We start from the raw sequence: 20711 nt of genomic DNA, 5'->3' as shown, positions 1-20711 counted from the left end.
GCAAAAACTCATTATTAAATGAGTATTGTATAAGCAGCATGTATATAAAAATCTGGAGGTTGAAGACATTTCTAGAGGTTGGAATTGATTATAAAATCTTTATGGAGCATTAAAAATTGAATCAATCTTTAGGAATAGTAGTTTTAAGAGACTTAGAACTGTGTTGAAGAAGGTATGGAAATAGAAGAAATGCAACTTTTCTTTTTCAAAATGCATCTTATAATTTTTAATACATGCCACCTAAAACTTATTTCAATCAAGATAATAGTTCTATGTATATTAAAAAAAATAAGTCTGACAGTTCCCTTAAATTCATTTTTTTCTTTTGGCTGGCCTTTGGCTTTCATTTTTCTCTACAGCAGCACCAGCTTCACAAAGTCTACAGAATCATTACCAATATTTATTGAGAAATGACCAAGTATGAGTAGCTGTAAACATAAAAGACTTCAATATTTGTGAAATATGGAGAAATTCCTTATAGTTGATATGTGAATATTTTAATGTGTTGCTGATTCTTAAAATACTTTCCAAAGTAATAACATTTTATTTCATAGTGATAGGCCCATTTTTTGTCATTTTAGATGTGAAAATGCTCAGTGGAGTCCTTCAAGTAGTAAATATAATGTTTATCTTATGTGAAAAGATTTTTAATGTTATTAAAGTTTATCAATACATAGTTATCAGAAAGTAATCTGATAAATGCATAGTTGCCTAATTTGGCATATTCTACTTTAAAAATTATTTTAACTATTAACATATTTTTCACAAATTGAATATTATCAGAAGAACATTAAATGAATAATCTAGATGTTTTGAGACCAACTATTCAATGTTTAGAAAAATCTGGATAATTGACTAAATTATTCATTTGTTCAGAGATTTTCTTTTGTGAAAATGAAATATAAAACTATAAGGCATAAGAATATGTAGTATGGGTCATTTTCAAGGAAATTTGTTAAATTGATTATTATCTACATTGTTAAACATTTATTTGTTTATAAATCATGAAATCTTAAGATGAAAGAACATTACATATGGTCAAAATAAACTGGTAGAACAATTTCTCCTTCCTCACAACATGAAAATTTGACCTGATTTAATATTAATTTTGCAGCTATTATACTAGTGATCAAAAAGCAGAATAAAAAGTATTGCATTTTTTAAGCTGTAATAAAGTTAATCTTGGTTGTATCTCATAATAACACTCATTTTTGCTTTGCTTTGTTTTTGTTTAAACAACAAGAATGTCCAGACCCAGATTCGCTTCGCTGTTGCCCAGATACTTTCACAATTTGCAGCAATAATGCTTCCAAAGCTACAAATCCATTCTGGAATGAACTGTCTGCTTCTAACCCATTTTTGGATGACATAACTCAGCTAAGACATAATCAAAAGAAAGATAATATTTCCATCTTGAAGGAAGATCCTTTTCTTTTTTTTAGAGAAATAGAAACTGTAAATTCTTTTGATTCTTCTGGTGATGAACTTGATGTGCATCAATTGCTTAGGAAGTCTTCCTCAGGGAAATCAGGGAGATCTAAAAGTGTTTCAGAACTTTTGGGCATTTTAGATGATGACACAGCACACGCCCATCAGAATATACCTAACTCTGACCAGATCCTAGAACAAGACTTAGAATGGCTTCAAAATGATCGAGAAGCTTATAAAATGGCTTGGTTAAGTCAACGCCACCTGGCTCGCTCCTGCCTGGATCTGAATACAATTAATCAGAGTCCTGGATGGGCCCAAACACAAGTTGCAGAGACCATGACAGTTTGTAAATTAGACCACCAAGGAGGGTCAGTACAGTTACCTGAATCAGAGATCACTGTTCACGTGCCCCAAGGTCATGTAGCTGCAGGAGAATTCCAGGAGGTCTCTCTCAGGGTTTTTATTGATCCTCCACAAATGCTTAACCACAATCTTTCGTGTACTGTAAGCCCACTGTTGGAAATCATGTTAAGCAACATAAACACAATGGAAGCTATTTTGCTGGAGATGAAAATTGGGGCTCAAGTGAGAAAGGATCCTTTCAGCCAAGTCATGACAGAAATGGTGTGTTTACATAGCCTGAGTAAAGAAGGCCCTTTCAAAGTATTAAACAACTGCTACATTTATGAAGACACTATCCAAGTCAAGCTAATAGATTTGAGTCAGGTGATGTATCTAGTGGTTGCTGCACAAGCTAAAACTACTCAGTCACCAGCTGCCACTATTTGGAATTATATCCACAAAACCACCTCAGTTGGAATATATGGGCCCAAATATATCCATCCAAGTTTCACTGCTATTTGCACAGTTTGTGGACACAGTTACATGCCAGGGAAGCTTACAATCTCTGATATTAAGAAGGGTGGAAAAAACACGTCTCCAGTTGTGTTTCAGCTCTGGGGGAAGCATTCATTCTTACTTGACACACCACAAGATTTAAGTGTTTCAGTTTTTTCATGTGATCCTGATTTCGAAGTAAAGGCAAAAGGAGAAAGAAGAGAAATTAAGCAAAAGCAGTTGGAAGCAAGTCAAGTAGTTCATCAACAATTTTTGTTTTCTTTGGTTGCCTCCAGAGAAATGCACTTGTTTGTTTTTCGTGTTCAGTTGGATCCTCCCAATGGTAGATCAGTTACACAATTCCTTATCACTACACCTGATCCAGCCCCAAACCTAAAAAGACTCTCAACTCCACCAGGTGATTTGCAGAAGGAGAAGGAAATCAAGTCTGCTCCTTTATTACTGACAATGCATGTTAAATATCCCACGTTTCAAGACAGAAAGTTGAACTTTACCAATTATGGGGTAACCCTGAAGACAGTGCTAAGACAAAGCAAGACCGAATACTTACTTGAATATTTCAAAGGGGACACAATAGCGCTTCTTGGAGAAAGCAAGGTAAAAGCCATTGGACAGTCCAAAGTGAAAGAATGGTATGTGGGAGTCCTGAGAGGTAAGATTGGACTTGTACATTGCAAAAATATCAAGGTCATTGCCAAAGAACAAGTAATGTCTATGTCAGATAGTGTCTTCACAACCAAGAAACTTCTTGAACAAATTGCCCTGCCCTTTAAAAAATTGACTTATATCTACGCAGTTGTATTAACATTTGTGTCCGAAAAAGTTTATGATTGGAAAGTTTTAGCTGATGTCTTGGGTTACTCACATCTGACACTGGAAGATTTTGATCGAATACAAGCAGACAAAGAATCAGAAAAAGTTGCTTATGTTTTAAAGAAGTTAAAGGAAGATTGCCATGCGGCCAGAAATACCAGAAATTTTCTTTATGAACTTATTGTGGTGAGTATTGCTTGATCACAGTAATTTATTTACCATAAGTAACTTTATTTAATTAAGTAATATTTATAGCCGAACATGAGAGCAACCAAAAATTCTCAGCAGTCTCAAATAAATTGATGTCTCTACAGCAAACATATAGCTTTTCCTATAAGATCATTATAGTTTCTTTCAGTTGTGATTTTTGTGATGTTGAAAATCGTAACACTCAGTTACATATTTCCCAGAAACTAGGCCCATGAGGATCCTCTTTTAAAGAAAGATTAAAGTTTCTGTTTGTGCTAAAGCATAACAATGAAACGATTCTTTTCCTCTAGCAAATATTTGGATAGCTCTTAAAATATCAGAGAAACTCCAATAACATGAATGAATGAGAGCACACTGAAACAAAACTAATTAACTGGCCTTTGCTTATAGTCCAATTTTTAGTGTTTTTTTAAAACATATAATTAATGTCCTTTACTTAGCAATTTAATATTCTTCTTCTGTATGGAATTCATCATAACCTAAAAAATAATATTGCTTATTCTCCTCTTAATCTTCATGTTTCAATAGAACTCATAAGATTTTTTTTTTTTTCAAATAGCATTCACCCCAGTGTAAGGCTCAGTGGAGACTTATAAAGAAGATGAAGAACTTTTTTCCTTTAAAGTGGAAATTCAGTATTTTATAAAAGTAAAAAACAAGAGCATATTTCTAAAAATGGCTAAAATTTGAATGTGCTAGCTGACACTCCTCTAGGGTTCTCTATGTGTTCAGCACTGTGCTGAGCATTCTGTACACACTACCTAATTTAGCCATTACAACAACTCTATGGGGGAAGTATAGTTAGTCTTCATCTTACAAATATAAGAAACTAAGCCTTGGGAAGTTAGTTTCACAGTTGGTTAGTGTCAGAGATGGGACTTGAAAAGTTTTTAGTTCCAAAGCTGTTCTTAAAGCTACTATCCTCCTATAAAGAGATGAGTTGTTCATGTAGATGAGCAAGTTCATGGAGAGGAGCAAAATTTTAGTCAAGACACAGAAGAAGAAGAGAAATTTTCGAAGAAAAATTTTTTCAGTGACATTAACAATAGTTTATATAATAAAGAAATAAGTATATATAAAACATTTCTTCAATTATTTTTATGACTCTACGGTGATACTGAAAGGGGTTAAATTTTAAAAGCCCCAATATCCAGTTGATAAGCAGATGATTTTATGATGTCGTACTGCATTATCACTTAATCTGGATCATTTAGAGTCATTGGCTGGTCTACCTAGTCAAAACTACACATGCATTTTGCAATATCTCGTTCCTCTCAGCTCACGTTCAGCATGGTCCCATGAGGTTTTGAGTAGGAAACTACTTTCTTGTTTCTCTTAGTAGCAAAAAAGTATTGGACAAATGGTCTGAAAGTTTACGCCTGATCATACCTGCGCTGTGTTGATGTCTGATAATAAATTGAGTAGCTTTTATGACTAACTAGACAGTGCTTGTGGAGAGCTCATTCAAGGGAGTAAGTTGTTCCTAAAAACTTATACCATGCCTTCACTGGGCTTCAGGATTTCTGAATGGAAGTGACTTAAACCTAGTTATCTGATCAGAAGATGATGGAGTACATGGTATAGCTACCATCTCTTGAAACTTTATTTGTATAGTAAGTCTACAGTTTTTTTGGAGTCTATACTAAATTGCAATAGCTGGAATGGAGCTGATAAAAATTGTGGGCTCTAAACCCTTTGGTCATCGCTAGACATTGAGACTGGCTCTCCCTATATACTTGAAACTACATTCTGTAAAGTACTTTAGCATCTGATTCAATTTTCATAATGATTATAGGGAATTAGAAGGGGCGGAAGTAACACTGTTCATTTGAAATGTCATGACATAGAGATATTTTATGATTTACCTAAAGTCCTATTATAGGGAGTTAGATGGGGTAGAAGTAACATTATTCATTTTATGTTATTTATTTATTTATTTATTTATTTATTTATTTATTTATTTATTTAAGTTTATTGAGAGTAATATTGGTTAATACAATTATAAATTTTAAATATTATTAAATAGAGATATTTTTATGATTTACCTAAAGTCCTATACTTTGTGGAACTGGACTTTAAAACTCAGGTTTTGTACTTCCGAGTGCAGATCCCCCTTCCCCCTCCCCTTAAAACAAGAAACTGGAACCAGAATTGCTAAACCCACTCCAGTTTATTAAAAGGAACCTCAGGGGCCTGCTGGCTTAGTACTACTCCTTGAAATCATAACTCCTCACTATAAATTTATGGATCAATATAAGGTCTGTGTATAAAGACCATGGGGTAGTCCTTCTAATGGTTCCATCGTAATGAACACTCTATGGATATAAATGTTGCCTTACTTGGTCATTCATTTTTTACTTATTGTTTTATAATGGTAGATAAAGCTTTTAAGTGCCATTCAGTGATAAGGGGCTACCAAACACGTTTATTTGCTTATTTGAATGGAGCAGAGATATAGATAGATCTAAATCCATATTTTTAAAATATATTCAAGGCAGAAGAAAGTTTGTAGACTCACTTGAAATATGTTCAGTGTTTGACAAAGCTCTGATGCCTATTGAGGAAGAAAGAAAGAGTCTGATGCTTTTCTATTTTGCATTGCAGAAGACTCAATTTTTTTTTCTTTCTTTAAAGTCATAACTATCAGTAGCTTTGTTTAAAGTTATAGGAGTGTCTCATTTTCATGCAGTAGGCATGATTTGGGGAATTTTTTAATCACATTTTGATGAAAAATAGAATAATGTTTACCATCACCAGTATACTCACTCCTTAGGGAAATCCTATAGCTGATGGTAAGGAAAGGAATTATTTTTTGTAGAGTGAATAATCATCCCTGGGTTGATAAATTATAGACTGCTAAAACCTCAGGGTATCTATAGAATTGTCTAGTTCAATGTCCTCCTTTTGTAATAAAAGATATTAAGAAACAGGTTAGGTAAGTGGTTTTACCCAAGGCCCTATAATTAGCAACTGAGTTAGTCTTAAATCTCCCCTAATTTTGGTTCAGTTGTGTCTGCTCTAATTTGCTGGTTGGATTTGCTTAAAAGTAAATCAAATTTTTAAATTTTAGGAAACTCAAATATTAGATGTGATGAAAAGAAGGATGCCAGTTTCTAGAATATGTAATGAAAATTTAATTTATAAGAAAAAGCCCAATTAGTTGCTTTTAATTATAACATGTAATTATTGCTACAGGCTCTGCTCAAGATGGATTGCCAAGGGTTAGTAGCACATATCATCCAAGAGACTGCTATTCTGACTTCAGCTGTCAAGCTTGGAAAAGGCTGGAGGGAACTAGCGGAAAAGTTAGTACGACTCACAAAGCAACAAATGGAAGCATATGAAATTCCTCACCGAGGAAAATCTGGAGTTGTTGCTGTTGAGGTAATGTTTTTGTTTGTCTAATTCAATAGTGAGAAGTTGCAGACCAAGTAAATCAAATGTAATCAAGCCTGAACCATTTACGTGGATGAATTGGGGAGTATCCTAGAGAACCACTAACTGAAGTCACTGCCCCTATAATCATTGATATTATCTGAAATATACACACATCACTCTTTCAAGCATTGCAAGCCTTTAACACATATTGATGTTTCTCCTGTTGGATTGCATATCAGCATGGTCTTTGATCAAATGAATTGACCAGTTAGATAGCTAGCCAGTTGGTAGGCAGAGCAATAAGAACTTGAAGCAGAGAAAGGATAAACTTTGAAGGGTGGAGATGGGATTCTATCAAGGCGAGGGAAAAAGATATGATAATAAGCATTGTCATCCTGAGGTATAGACTTAGTAATTTGTGATAAATGATGTTAGTTGACAGGAAACATTAAGAGGGTGGATAGTGTGGGGTCCCTGGTAATATTTATCTCATATATATATATATATGCTTTTTTATCTCCTTCACAATTTTGCATATAAGAGAATTATAGATATCAAGTACAGAATGACAGCATGGAGAATAAAGTAAATATTTACTTTGCAAATATTGTTTTTCTTAATATTAAAACAAACGTGTAAGTTAGATAAATATTTTCTCTATTTCCCATAAAGAAATGTGAGTGTACTATTATTGACTTAAATAAAAAGCATCCCAGGGATGAGCACATATAAAATGTTCTGTATCTTTGTCTCACATAAGTGTACACATTCTTGAGATATTTCTGTTAAGGAAAGATTCTCTCTCTGATTAGATGATGACTTGGTGTAGGAGGCAGAAGCTATGTTCTTCACTTCCTTTTTGGACAGAGAGCTAAGAATTAATTTCTTGAGAAAATTTTCTTAGTTTGAAGCAACTATGCTAGATGGCTATGCAAGACAAGACAACTTTTCCTTGAAGGGAGAAGAGTCAACTTAAGTCAGCTGAATCATAGCAGGTGCAGTGGAGATCTCAGTAGGCCCACTTCTGAGGGACTGGAGCCTGGCTCTCTAGCAAGACTCCTCTAAACAAGACTCTTTAGCCAGGAGGAGCTGGAGGCTCAGGATGTTTCTTCCTCACAGACTACATTGATCTCTGTACTCTAAGCAGGATGTTACAACCTACAAATTAGTTTCTACTGAGTGAGCTAAAAGATGAAAAAATTTTAAGGAAGTATATAAAAGAACAATATTATAAAGGACCTGCTGCTCTGATAGTTCAGTTAACCGATTAAACAGTTGTCTGAGCTACCACTCTGCACCTGTTAGAATGGACAAGACCAGAACGCTGACGCCAAATGCTGTGGAGGGTGTGGAACAACAGAAGCCCTCATCTACTGCAGGTGGGAATGCGAAATGGTACAGTCACTCTGGAAGGGAGTTTGTCTGTTTCTTACAAATGAAACATACTCTCAGCTTGTAATCTATTAGTCATGCTCCTTGGTATTTACCCAAAGAGACTGAAAACTTATGTCCACACACACACAAAAAAAATGTGCATAAATGTTTATAACAACTTTATTCATAATTGCCAAAACTTGGAAGTAATCAAGATGCCTTTGGTAGGTGAATGGATAATTAAACTGTTTACGTCCAGGCAATGGATATTATTCAGTGTCAAAAAGAAATAAGCTATTAATCCATGAAAAGACATCAGGGAACCTTAAATACATATTACTAAGCAAAAGAAGCCAATCTGAAAAGCCTACATACTATGATTCCAAATACACGATATTCTGGAAAAAACAAAACTATCGAGATAGTAAAAAGATCAGTGTTGGCCAGGGGTTGGGAGGGAGAGGGATGTACAGGTCGAGCACAGAGGATTTTTAAGGCAGTGAAATTATTTGGTATGATACTATAATGATGGATACTATAATGATGGATACACATTTTCCCAGACCCACATGGCGTACAACACAAAGAGAAAGCCCTAATATAAACTATGGATTTGGGGTGATTATGATTTACCAATGTAGATTCATCAATTATAACAAATATACTATTCTGGTGAAGGATGCAGACAATAGGGGAGCCTATGCCTGCACGGGGGCAGGGGATATATGGTTTATCTCTGTACCTTCTTCTCAATTTTGCTGTGAACCTTAAATGGCTCTAAAAATCTTTTTAAAAATTGTGTAATTGAAAGCAGAACTTTTCTTAATAACTCTGTTTTTAAAAAGTTTTTGTTGAGCATTGTTTATCAGAGTTATTTATATTCTCAGCTTTGTTAAACATATGACTTCTCTATCATTATGGTTGTTTATAGTTTGTCTTCCCTCATGTCTTAATGGAAACCAAACAAACAGCCTACTTTTCCAGGATTTACTTTTACATAATCCAAATCACAAACAACTAAGTCTATGCCAGAGGCTAATAAGTACTCAGAAGCAGAAAGGAAAGCCCCTAGGTGTCTTTCTGTGGGCTATGGTCTAATTTATTGTGATTAATACTAACAGTCATCATTCTGATCCATGTTATTAAATGCTTAAATGTAATCCACAGTATATTGACCTAAAGCCACCCCAAATAATCTATGGGAATATTTACCTGTTCGGCAACTTAAACTACAGGTAAATATATGCTAATTTGCAACCCTCTGAAAAAAAATAGCTGCACAATTTTTTCTCTTAGGAAGGAGATGATTCTTAAATATGATCAATTTACAAATCAAGTAGTTGATTTGAAAACATACTGATACTAGTTCTGGGGGAGGGAAGTGGAATTAGGGCAGGGAGAGAACAAGGTTTCATGGTTCTCAAGCTGCTTTTATGTCCCTTATCTCACTGCCTCAGAGGGCACACATTCCGAAAATTCCCTCTCTGAGTGCCAATGCCTGCAATCAGGCTCTTACTCACTTTCCTTTCTTTCTGATTTCTCTCTTATCCCTTTGTTCTGTTTTTATCATATCTAACAGTTATCTGGCACTTGCTCTGTGCCAGGCACTATTCCAGTAATGTTTCAAAAGTTAACTTATTTAATCCTTTCAATAAAAAGTTGTGGAGCAAGCACAAATATTGTCTATAATGTAGGGAGGCTACCTTCCTTGCTTAAACAGGAATAACTAGGAACTCGTGGAGCCCTGTTTAGAGCACTGGCCTTTGACTTTGGGGTCCTTGTACTTTATGTTCTGTCCTTTACTCCAAATGTAATATGGTGGCTCAGTGGCAGAGCCCATTGTCAAGATTAGGACAGGTGGGTTTAAGCCTCTCATTTCCCTTTTCCCCCCTTTTTTTCAAGTTACGATACTACCAAAATTTGCCTCAACTTCATCAAGCCTCAAGCCAATTACAGAATGGATTATTAATAGTATCTCTGTCAGATTTTTCTTGAGTTCTTTGGCCCATTTCTTACTCTTTTATAAAATGAAAGAAAGCCTCTCTCTAGAGCCTTCTCAGAACATCACTTTTTAAATTAACCATCTCCCTAAATTTTAAGAAATGTTACTCAACTTTTCTAATGACATTGCAATTCCTACATAAAACCAAAACTGTAAAACTAGAAATATGATTATAAGTTAAACATGTGTCACAGAGTATTTCTTTTGAAAAAAATACACTTATGCTATACAAAGATATTTAATTATTGCCAAGGTTTTCTTATGAAAGTCAGTAAAATTTCATTGGCATTTTTCTGAAGATATTTAGAGCTTTAATTTAAAAAAAATAGGAATTAATAAAATATTAGAAAAATAGCCTGTCTTTAAAAAAAGAGTTGGATTTTACAAGGGGTGATGCTGAGGATTTCAGGGATAAGATATTCAAAGGCCTAAATTAGGTAGTCTTCATTTAACCCTCAGGGTTATGACCATATGTGACAATAATTTCTCTCTTTCTCGACACCCTCCCTGCCTAACAATAAAGAGTATGATCTTTCCATCTTATTCAGTGTGAACACTAAAGGTTCACTTCCCAATTTAAGTTACCATTTCTTAGCATCGGAGCAGCAGGAGCTACAAAAAAACACAAACAGAAAGAAAAATATGATATTTTTTTCATTTGGCCTGAAAATTGGGGTAAACTGTTAATATTTGAATTATTATATTTTAAAGAAGTATATGATTAAATACTTTAAAAAAGTGAAAATAACTAACAATATGAATGATAATCGTTCAGTTTATTATGTATTTACTGAGTGTCAGCTGATCATCATGAACATTTTCTTTGCAATGTCTCATTTATTTCAACAAATTTTTTTATCATCTGTTTTTACAGGAATGCAAACTAAGAATGAATGAATTTGTGTAGGTTATCTAGAGTAGGCATAGGCACTCAGATCATTAGAATTGCAATTCAGGTATTTTATACACGGTCCTATCCATTGTGCTCTACTGATGATAAGTCTTTTTATAATTAACTAAATAAAAATGATTAAAGTGGGAAGAAGCTGACAGGGAACACATCCTAGTCCTGAAGGATGGGAAGCATGTGAATAATTCCAGAGAACGAGAAGGAGATTTCAGTGCTTTTGCATGCCAGTGACAAAGAAAGACACCACTAAGGGGAATATGTGGGCTTGAGGGTAGAATTAATCCTAATAATTATTGGGATGTGTGGCCAGATATATATTTTTTGATGTTGATGAAAGAGTTCTCAAGAGGTTGCCAGAGCAGAAGTTAAGATTCCTGGTCCGGATTCCGGTTCCACCTCTACTGTCTATTAGTTCTAGGACTTTGGGCAAGTTACTTAACTTTTCTAGGAATAATTTAAAAAAAAAAAATGAGGCAAATAATACTCTTACCCATTGAATGTTTGGAGGATTAAATGAGATAATATGTGTAAAATAGTTGGGACTATTCTTTGCACACTGTAGTAGCTAAATAAATGCATGTTATCTACTTTTGAGAAAGAGATAAGTTTGGCAACAGTGTGACATTGAGTGATCTTAGAAAAGGGAACAAGGTAATGTATAGTAATTTTTAGTATAATGGCTGAGGGTAACAATAGAAAGAAAAAGTCAGCAGTGATTTCAGGTTTTTGAAAAAACTGACAGAATGATAATACATGGGAAAAAAATGTGAAAAAGTCTTGGCTGATCAGCTTTTCTTACTAGCTTACCAACATTTCATTTTCCTGGGAAAGTATCTCTTGCAAAAGGTAAAAGGAATGTCCTTGGACCCTTCTGGTTTTCTGGCTCACATGGCACCTTCTGGATTCAACTGCCAGGGACATGGCATTGTCCAGTTTGGCATCTGGAACTAGTTATTTCTGGCTTTGGTACTTAAATCTATAGTTTGCTGTTCTCTTACAGTAAGAAATACATTTGCAATTTCTTTAAAAAGGAATAAGTATTATATGAGAATTCATCTACCAGCGGTAAAGTGTATAGAATAATTATTCAAAATCTTTATTGTTTCTACTAGAGATTTGGCACAGTGACATATTTAGATTACCATTGTCTGGTTTTCGCAGTACTTTAAGGCTGTTGCTACAGTCTTATTCCACCATTTTTTGAAATGGTGGAATAAAGAAATCAAATCACAGTAAAATTTGTGGGACGACACATTATATTCTTATAATCTTTGATTTAATTCTGTATTATATGTCTCATTAGCACTCTGAAAATAAATAGAAATAATCACATTAGGTTAACTATTATAAAGCTATTTTAAAATAGATTTAGAGATACTAATATTTGATATTTTTTTTTATCAAGTTTTATTATTAGGGATCACAAACAGTAAGGAATTTCAGAAAACCAAAATCCAGCTAAGTATAGACCTGAATCAGTATATATTGAAATAGCTTAAAATTGAGATAGATTTGTGGCATTACCTTAGTGAAATGTCCCTAGATTTATAGCCAGGAAACCTGGATTCTTTTTCTAGATGTTTGACTGTAGTTTTGTTATTTAACTTAACTCCAGGTACAAACTGCAATTAACATTAATCAAGCATCTAGTGTGTGCCAGGGCCCTTCCTACCTGTTTACTTGTATACTCAGCAGTACTTTTATGGACCTAGGTACACCTCCCCTCCACCTCCCCCGCCTCACCACCCATTTTACAAAATGAAAAAACAGGCACTCAGGGACATTCCATAACTTACCCAAAATTCTAGAGCTGGTAAGAAAGAGCCTAGATTCAAACCCATGATGTGGTTCTCTAATTCCAGAGCACTTACCGCTATATTTTCCCTCATTTACTTCCATATTTACATTGAAAGATTGGATTGGAGAAGGCTAATTTCTTTAAACTTTGATGTTCGGATGTCTCTACTAACATACAGCTGTAACGGGAGTTGAGGGTTGGATGATAAGGAGGCAGCATGGAATCCTAACTTGGAATTTGTGAGAAATGGTTTGACCAGCAGGTTTTCTTATGATGTTAGACTGTTTTGAGCAGATGTACAAGCAAGAAACAGGTCCTCTATCTTTCTCAGGCTTAATCCCTAATGTTCCAAGTGGTTGGTTATGCAGAACGAATAGAGCTGGCTGTCTCTAAAGAGTCTTTTCCAAGAGAATCTCATGTCAGGTGTCAACCGAGTACCATCTCCCTTCTGAGGAAATAGGGACCCCTAATATGTTCTCTTCTAAAGATACTGGCTACCTCATCTTCAACAACAAGTGTGTGCTTACCAATTACAGGTGACAGGAGGCCCACCTGGATATTGCAGACATCTGAAGATAGAATACATATAATAATCATTAATTAGACAAATTTACCTTGATATTTCTGCACCTAATTGTACTTAAAATAAAACATTGCTTCTATAGTTTTGTGAAAAAAGTAGGTGGATTATTAATCCTTTAATGTGGCAGAATGTAATTACCCAAAGGTAGTTAAAACCAATTGAATTCTTTATGCAACTCACATTTTGCAAGCTAAAAAAAGACATAGATACTATGTTCATATCTAAGTTGCTTTTATTCGTATTGCATTTCATTATCTATTGCATTATCTAAAGTCTTATTGGCTTCTGGGAATAAGCACTCTAAATTTGGAAAACTATTCTTTTTAATCTCCGTTCCTGTTCCACTTTTGTCATTCCACTTATTACATTTTTTATTGCTCCTTTACTTTTGCCTTTGTCCTCCAATACCTAGAAGATAAACCAAAGTAAGACATATTCCACACAAATGCTGAGACATTGGAAAACCACTCAACTTTAATAGATTAAATGTTTAGCGATGCTTCTGCCATTTATACAGAGATCAAAACACATAGGTGAGAAATGAACAACTCTGTTCTATCAGCCTTGTGCTTCTTGTTCAAAGACAAACTCATAACACCATGAAGTTAACATTAAAAATCCAAGAGCAGAGGGATAAGAATGATGCCTGTGTAGTCAATATTTGTGATAGAGATGAGATGACCAAGAGAATTTGTTTTGTGGTTAAGAATAATTCAATAAAAGCAAACCTTCATGCTTTCCTTTGATTTGTCAAAGCATTAGTGCAGAGTTGCTGCTTATCTTCTCTTAAATCATCACATTGAGCAAGAGCAGAACTATTTTCAAAAGACTGAATATAGACTTAAGATAACATAAACCTGGAAAAGATGTTGGCAGTCCACAACTCAATTCCAGCTTTTGGAGGACTTATCTTAAGTCATCCTGGAAAGAAAATTGTTTATTCTACTCATTTTATTCATTCAGTCATTTCCAGAGAAAATGATTTCATTTTCCTTTTAATTTCCCACATAGTGTAGAATCCTTTGTAGCCTTAATGTGTATGTATTTTTGCACATAATTTTTAAAGTCTGTAGTTAATCAATGTATGTAAGTTACCTCTTTTGTCTTTGCTTTTGATAATAGATGTTCACTTGCTGAATAAGAAAACTAGACTAACATAAGATAATAAGAAATGCTAAGAAATAAAAATGTAAGCATTTAAAGACTTGAGTTGAAATGTCATATCTATACCACAGAGGAAAACAACTGATTAGACTATTGCATTGATGAAAGCTGGACTTTTTGTCAGATGTCATTAAGGCTAATCTCAATACAGAAAAAGTTATATTTACCATAACCTGGCAGAGGTTGGTTTATTAAGGGAAAATCTAGTTCCCCAAATTTAACATTTTAATCAGTATATCAAGTGTGTAACTTTAACATATCCCATTGATCCCATCCCTTTTCAATTTTTCTTGGTACTTGCCTCCTTAGTTATATACCCCGACTCCATAATAATTTTAATATTCACCTGTATTTATGTTCACTGCCTAAAGGAATTTAACTTTTCTTCATGCGTGTCTTATATAGGCTACCTCTTTAATTTCAAAAACCCTAAATTCTTCATCTAGCAAAGTTAGGATACAAAACAAACTCTCCTTTTCATCGTAGAATATTACCTTTTACATTTATTTTAGTATATTTTTGCTATTAAAAAATATATTTATTTTTCACTGCTTCTTCTAGCTTTGTCTCTCTTCCTTTAATTTTCAAATTTCAAATGTGATCTGTTTGTTCTGAGGCTTCCGTTTCCTTGGCACCTGCTCGTACCTGCAATCTGGCCTCCACCACTCTCTTTAAACTGCTTTCTCCAAGGTTTCAGACCTACTAATTGCCAAAATCCTGTCTTTTTTTCAGTTTTCCTTCATGTTTCCACACTACTTGATGTTAGAGGTAGCAGGAGAGGTGACAGAAAATGGTTGTTCTCAGTGAGTGGCGTGTTGGTAGATGTTTGACATCCAACTCTTTAATAATAGCTTTTGCCAGTTTCTATGGTGTAAATAAATACTCCCAACATGGAGGATATTAACCTCCCTATGTGACGTCATTGAACATGGATTGGGAGGCTGTGTGAATAGTTGGCTCTGAGGAACTGGCTCCAGGAAACCACTGCAGTATCTTTTGGGGGATGCTATTAGGCCTTGGCTTTTGCCACATGAAGCACCTTGTTTCCTTTTCTATCACTCTGACTCCAGTTTCTCTTCATTTATCGCTTCTATTTCTTACTTGTGGCCCTTAATCTTGGACTTATTTAAACGTTAAATTGTACTTCCTTTTATTCTCATTTCTGGCATTTTCCTTTGCTCTCATGCTTTTCAGCATTCCTGTATCATGAGTGATCCTAAACTCTCGACTTCACCCTGGAGATCATCTCCCCACTCCAGTTTCTTATCAGAGAGCCCCTCCTTTACTTCACATTCAGTAAGGCTAAAACTAGACTTCTTATCTTGCCCTCATGCAAAAAGTACTCATTTTTCTACTATATTCCAGACACTACATGATGTGTTTTGGACTTAAGACTTATAAGTTTGTACCATACTTTATTGATTAAAAAATTCAGAGTTCAGACAATTTGCTTAATTTACTCAGAGTAACCCATTCGATAGGCAGTGGAACACAGATGTGAAGCCAGGTTTTGGTGCTGACACCAAAACCTATCTTTCTTTCTATTATACCACGGTTCTTCTCAGTTAATGGAAGTATCATTTTTATCTCAGGCTGAATTAAAATATGCTAGTAATTTTTGCATTTTTTCTTAACTGTTATTCATTACCAAGTCCTGTCTATCCATACATTCTGCCATTGTTTATGCAAGGATCTCTCTCCCTTCTATACTATAAATTTCTAAAATCAAGAATCATATTAATAATTTTATCCCTTTATGTAACAAAATAAGTACTCAATAATTTTTGGTTTAATAAGTGAAATAATTATTTAATGAATAAAAATGTATTTCAAATATTTCTATTGTGTTTGTACAACAACAATGCTTTTCTGTCATCTGCGTTGAGAGCAATCAGTGATATGTATAGCAAAACAATTTTGCACTGAAGAAATTCTCAGGTTTAGTTTGCTGCAAAGAGAAAAAAAATGGAATGCCAAGTGTACTGATATTTGAATACAAATCACGAAGTCTACCGTTACCCTAATGTCCTCAGCCCATTGCTATTGTATCCATTCCTAGGCAGCTTATGGTTTATACTCCAGGGACTCTCCAGTGAGTTTAGGGCAGTATCCCTCCCTGCATTTCTGAGTAATTCAGAGGACTACTGGGAATTCTTTTCACACTTTCAGAAGTCCTAATTAGAATCTAGAACTCAGCAATCTCTCCAAATTTCTCTGATTTGCAAGAGCTGGTCATCCTGCTCTACTCTCAGTACAAATTGCCAAACGTGAGGGGGTTACATTGCCGTCTGCAAAAGTGAGTGGATAGGTGTATATCATTGGACTTCTGAATCCAGTTTTCAACTCCTACATCACCTGATCAGTACAGCACTGAGGGGCTGCTTCATGACTGAGTATGCCTCAGGCTTTTCTATACATAGCAATCCATGTGCTGTACCAAGATGTGTGGTGCAGAGCTTCTCTACCCAGGAAAGTTGGTGAGGCCATTCAGCTGCCTCTGACTTTAAAGTCCTAATCTGTAGAGTCGCGAACCACCCCAAAATTACCCGTTTGAGATTCTTAAGAGGCATCTGTTTTTTGTGATAGTATGCTATCACCTTGGTTGTGAAATGCCTTCAGTTGCTGTGTATCATAAAATATTCTCAAATACATCTTTTATCAGACTCAATCACTCAGGGACTTAGAATAAAGTCTTAGATGCCGTTAGCTATAAACACCATTATTTTAAACACTACATGACAAACTGAAAAATAATGTACCAGTTAGTTGAGCATCAGGGAAAATTGAGTGCATGCAACATAGAATACAGGTCTCAAAGTTTTTATAGAGGGTTTCTCTCCGTAATAGATAATAACTCATTTGTTTAGTGCTTCTCTGCATCTGAGAAGTAACAGGCAAAATTGAGTCTGGCACAAAAGTCTATTTAATATGCCTCAACTCATCTTCCATTGCTGAGCTATTAGTGGCAACCTGCACCTTTAGGAGGTTTGGTTTCAATGTGAGTATTCAGAAAAATAGAAAAATAGATGAGAGAACACACCTCATTCACATTCTATTGATGGTAGAAGACATAATTCTTTATGAATCACATTGATGAGGGGAAAAATTTATATATGAAAATCTGGGATGATTTCTGTTGCTGCATCTTGAACACTTTGATGTGGTATAATTTTGATAATTGTCTTCCCTTCTCTACCTTGCAGAATCAAGCTTTGTCAAGAGGGGTGAAGATATGGGTGTTCATGACACCCAAGTAATGCCAATTTGGACAAATAACATCAAATTATCTTTTGAGCCTGATGCCTAGGCTTTTATGCAGATTGAATTGAAGCATAACGAAACTCCTTACTTAGGTCTTTCATTCTTTTAACTTAAGTTGTAGAGTATATGGGGATGTCAGAGAAGAGTGAAAAATTATATCCCAAAGCCTTACTTCTTGTGATACCACTGTTAATGGAGACCCTATTTTAAGAAGGCGACTCTGCGTAATATTTAGCACAGTCTGTTTCTGCATTTTGCAAGTGATAAAATTACAAATGAATTAGTTTAGTGAGCTCGAAGAAGTAGTAAGTAATAAGATTTATATTCCAAATATTCCAATTGTAACTGCATGGTTCATTCTGTTGTTTTCCTAGAGAAAATTCATTTTAAATTTTTTTGTGTGTTTGTATTTGTATGTGGTGTATTCTACAGTTTGTCTTATTTGGTCAGCCTTTGTCTCTATTCACTTCCAGCCTGGTTGCCTTGGTTACCATTACATACACACTTGTACATGACAATCCTCTTTGATGTACATTTATTTCTATGGAAACAGTGATGTCATCAGTATGGGTGGGTGCTTAGGGAAAGGATAACGAAGTGTGGAATATTGATTTTTCTTTTGGTCAAAAATGTATCATTAAATCACTTTTTAAATTAGAGAACTACAATTTTGCTTTCTTTTTGACTTGACAAGAAGCTATATTTTTCCTTATTTATAGACTTCCTCAAATAAGATGACTTAAATCATTAAACATGCTTTACAGCTCCTTATGATATATGGTTTCATAAAGCTCAACACAGAGAGATATAACAATAGAAGAGTTACTACTTTAACTTTAAAAGCCTCTCAGAAAGTGAAAAGCTTATCTCGATAACATTTTTATTCTCAAAAATTATGCAAGGAATTTTATATTCATATCAAGGCAAGGAGCAATGTATATACAGATGGTGGATCAAGAGGGAAAAACGGCCCTACTTGTAATCATTATTTTTAAAATCTCTTGGTTAGAAACACAGGGATATAACACAGAACCGATAATTATTAAAACATGTTTTCTATGATGTTAAATAAGTCCATGTATAATTGATATTCCATTTTCTTCTAAGAGATTTTTAAACCTTTTTTAAAGCATCCACTTTACTCTCTTCTTACTTTCACACTACTCCAACCTGTCTTTGTTTCTTTATAGATGATGTGGAAACCTGCTTATGATTTTCTCTACACTTGGGGTGCTCACTACGGAAATAGCTACAGAGATGTGCTTCAAGACCTTCACTCAGCTCTGGACAGAATGAAAAACCCTGTGACCAAGCAGTGGCGAGACTTAACTGGAGCTTTAATACTAGTAAATTCTTTAGAGGTTTTGAGAGCAACTGCCTTCTCCACTTCTGAGGAAGTATAGAAATGAAGGGTACTTTTGGAGGGGAGGGAGAATAGTAGGGGGTGTAGTGTGTGTGTGTGTGTGTGTGTGTGTGTGTGTGTGTGTGTGTGTGTGTGTGTGTGTAAAAGAGAAGACGCTCAGGAAAGTATTACTTATATTTTTTATGTTTGAAAAAATATCTTCCATGTGAAAACAAAGCAGAACACAAAATCCAGGGGTGGGTTTTGATAATCAAGTATGTATTTTTGTATATATTTTAAATGCAAACAGTAGGTTTCTTTGTCGTTGAGAAAGGAAAGAAAAACTCTTTCAAAGTTACTTTTAATTTATTTTAGTTAAATCAAATGACTATTGGCATAATAACCACCCATAGATACCCAGGTAAACTAGAGGCTCTCCCTTTGAACACCAGTGTTTTGCCTGAAGGCAGGTAGAGAAAGAGGAGAAGCAAACATACCTTGTGGACATGCCAAGAGCTCCAGGCATCCTATGTTTAATCTCTGTTTCTCAGTGGAGTTCATTAGCATTATTTCCTATTTCTCATATGAAGAATCTAAGAACTGGAAAGGACTCTCAGGGCTATATAGCTAGTGGAAAGTCAGTTTTCTCACTGCAAAACTCGGTTCTAATTTTTTAAAAACTAGACCAGATAGCAGAATAGTAAAAAAAAATAAAAATGTATATTAAAAGTTATAGGGAAATGGTAGCCATTTCATTTTAATTGAAGCTCACGACTCTTTTCCACCATCTCTTGAAAGAATGCCAGAAAAATATAAGACATCATCAGAAATCTGTTGTCTGCAAACATAGACTGAAGTTTTCACCACCTTCCTCCAGCATCTTGGGACCTAGCTATTCCCAGCATAATCGTTCTTTAACTATCAGGGATTTTTAATAACAAAGGTTATTTAAAAAAAAAAAAAAAAGCTTGATTTATCACTGTTGAATGTAGAAGTCGTGATCACCAGAAACACTGATATTTCTGCGCGTGCATGCTTACATGCTCATGGAAACGTGAGTGTGCACGTGTGCACATGCCAGAGTGTTTTATAAGGCGTTTGGAACGCAAAGATTATATAGGAATTTGGGCAAGTATAAAAGATGACTACTGGCAGAGTGCACAAAGGGATGGTCTGTGCTTACTCATGTGTTCAATCCTATGGCCACTTGCCAGTATTTATGTATTTTGGACAGTCTATCATTTATTGTCATTTGGTCAATAGATGGAGTGAGTGTTCCTACTCTGTGGCAGGCGCATAGATCTTGAGGTTAATAGTAGGGAAAATCCAGCATGATCCCTGACTTCAATATTGCTGTTATAGGTGCAGACGATAACAAAAGGTTATACAGTTAAATGTAAAATAGCATCTGTAATAACAGCTGCAATTGAGAGGATGCCAAGAGATATAGATATGGGGGGCCATCCTATGAATGGGGGGATAAGGTAAAATTTTCCTGGGAGAGAAATGTGAGCCTGAAGGAGGATCAGGCATTGCTTCCAGCCTGGGGAAGATGGAAGCCGCAGTTCCTTGATGCGCTGAAGCCCT

The 20711-nt window shown here is 35.0% G+C and overlaps 1 protein-coding gene across 4 annotated transcripts in view; it reads left to right on the top strand.

The window, feature by feature from the left end:
- The window catches only part of MACC1 (MET transcriptional regulator MACC1), a 97500-nt gene extending 78234 nt beyond the window's left edge, over positions 1-19266 (top strand). For all 4 annotated transcript variants that reach the window (XM_036230396.1, XM_036230398.1, XM_036230397.1 and 1 more), the window contains 3 exons: positions 1244-3288; positions 6508-6696; positions 18973-19266. In XM_036230396.1, coding sequence (XP_036086289.1) covers positions 1244-3288; positions 6508-6696; positions 18973-19185 — 2447 coding nt within the window. In that variant the 3' untranslated portion in view covers positions 19186-19266. The remainder of the gene's footprint in view (positions 1-1243; positions 3289-6507; positions 6697-18972) is intronic.
- The last annotated feature ends 1445 nt before the right edge of the window (positions 19267-20711 follow it).

The sequence above is a fragment of the Rousettus aegyptiacus genome, unplaced genomic scaffold (genome assembly GCF_014176215.1).
Source record: "Rousettus aegyptiacus isolate mRouAeg1 unplaced genomic scaffold, mRouAeg1.p scaffold_m13_p_13, whole genome shotgun sequence".
Lineage (NCBI taxonomy): Eukaryota > Metazoa > Chordata > Mammalia > Chiroptera > Pteropodidae > Rousettus > Rousettus aegyptiacus.
The sequence above is the reverse complement of the archived record's forward strand: the minus strand, read 5'-3'. Positions and strand labels throughout refer to the sequence as shown.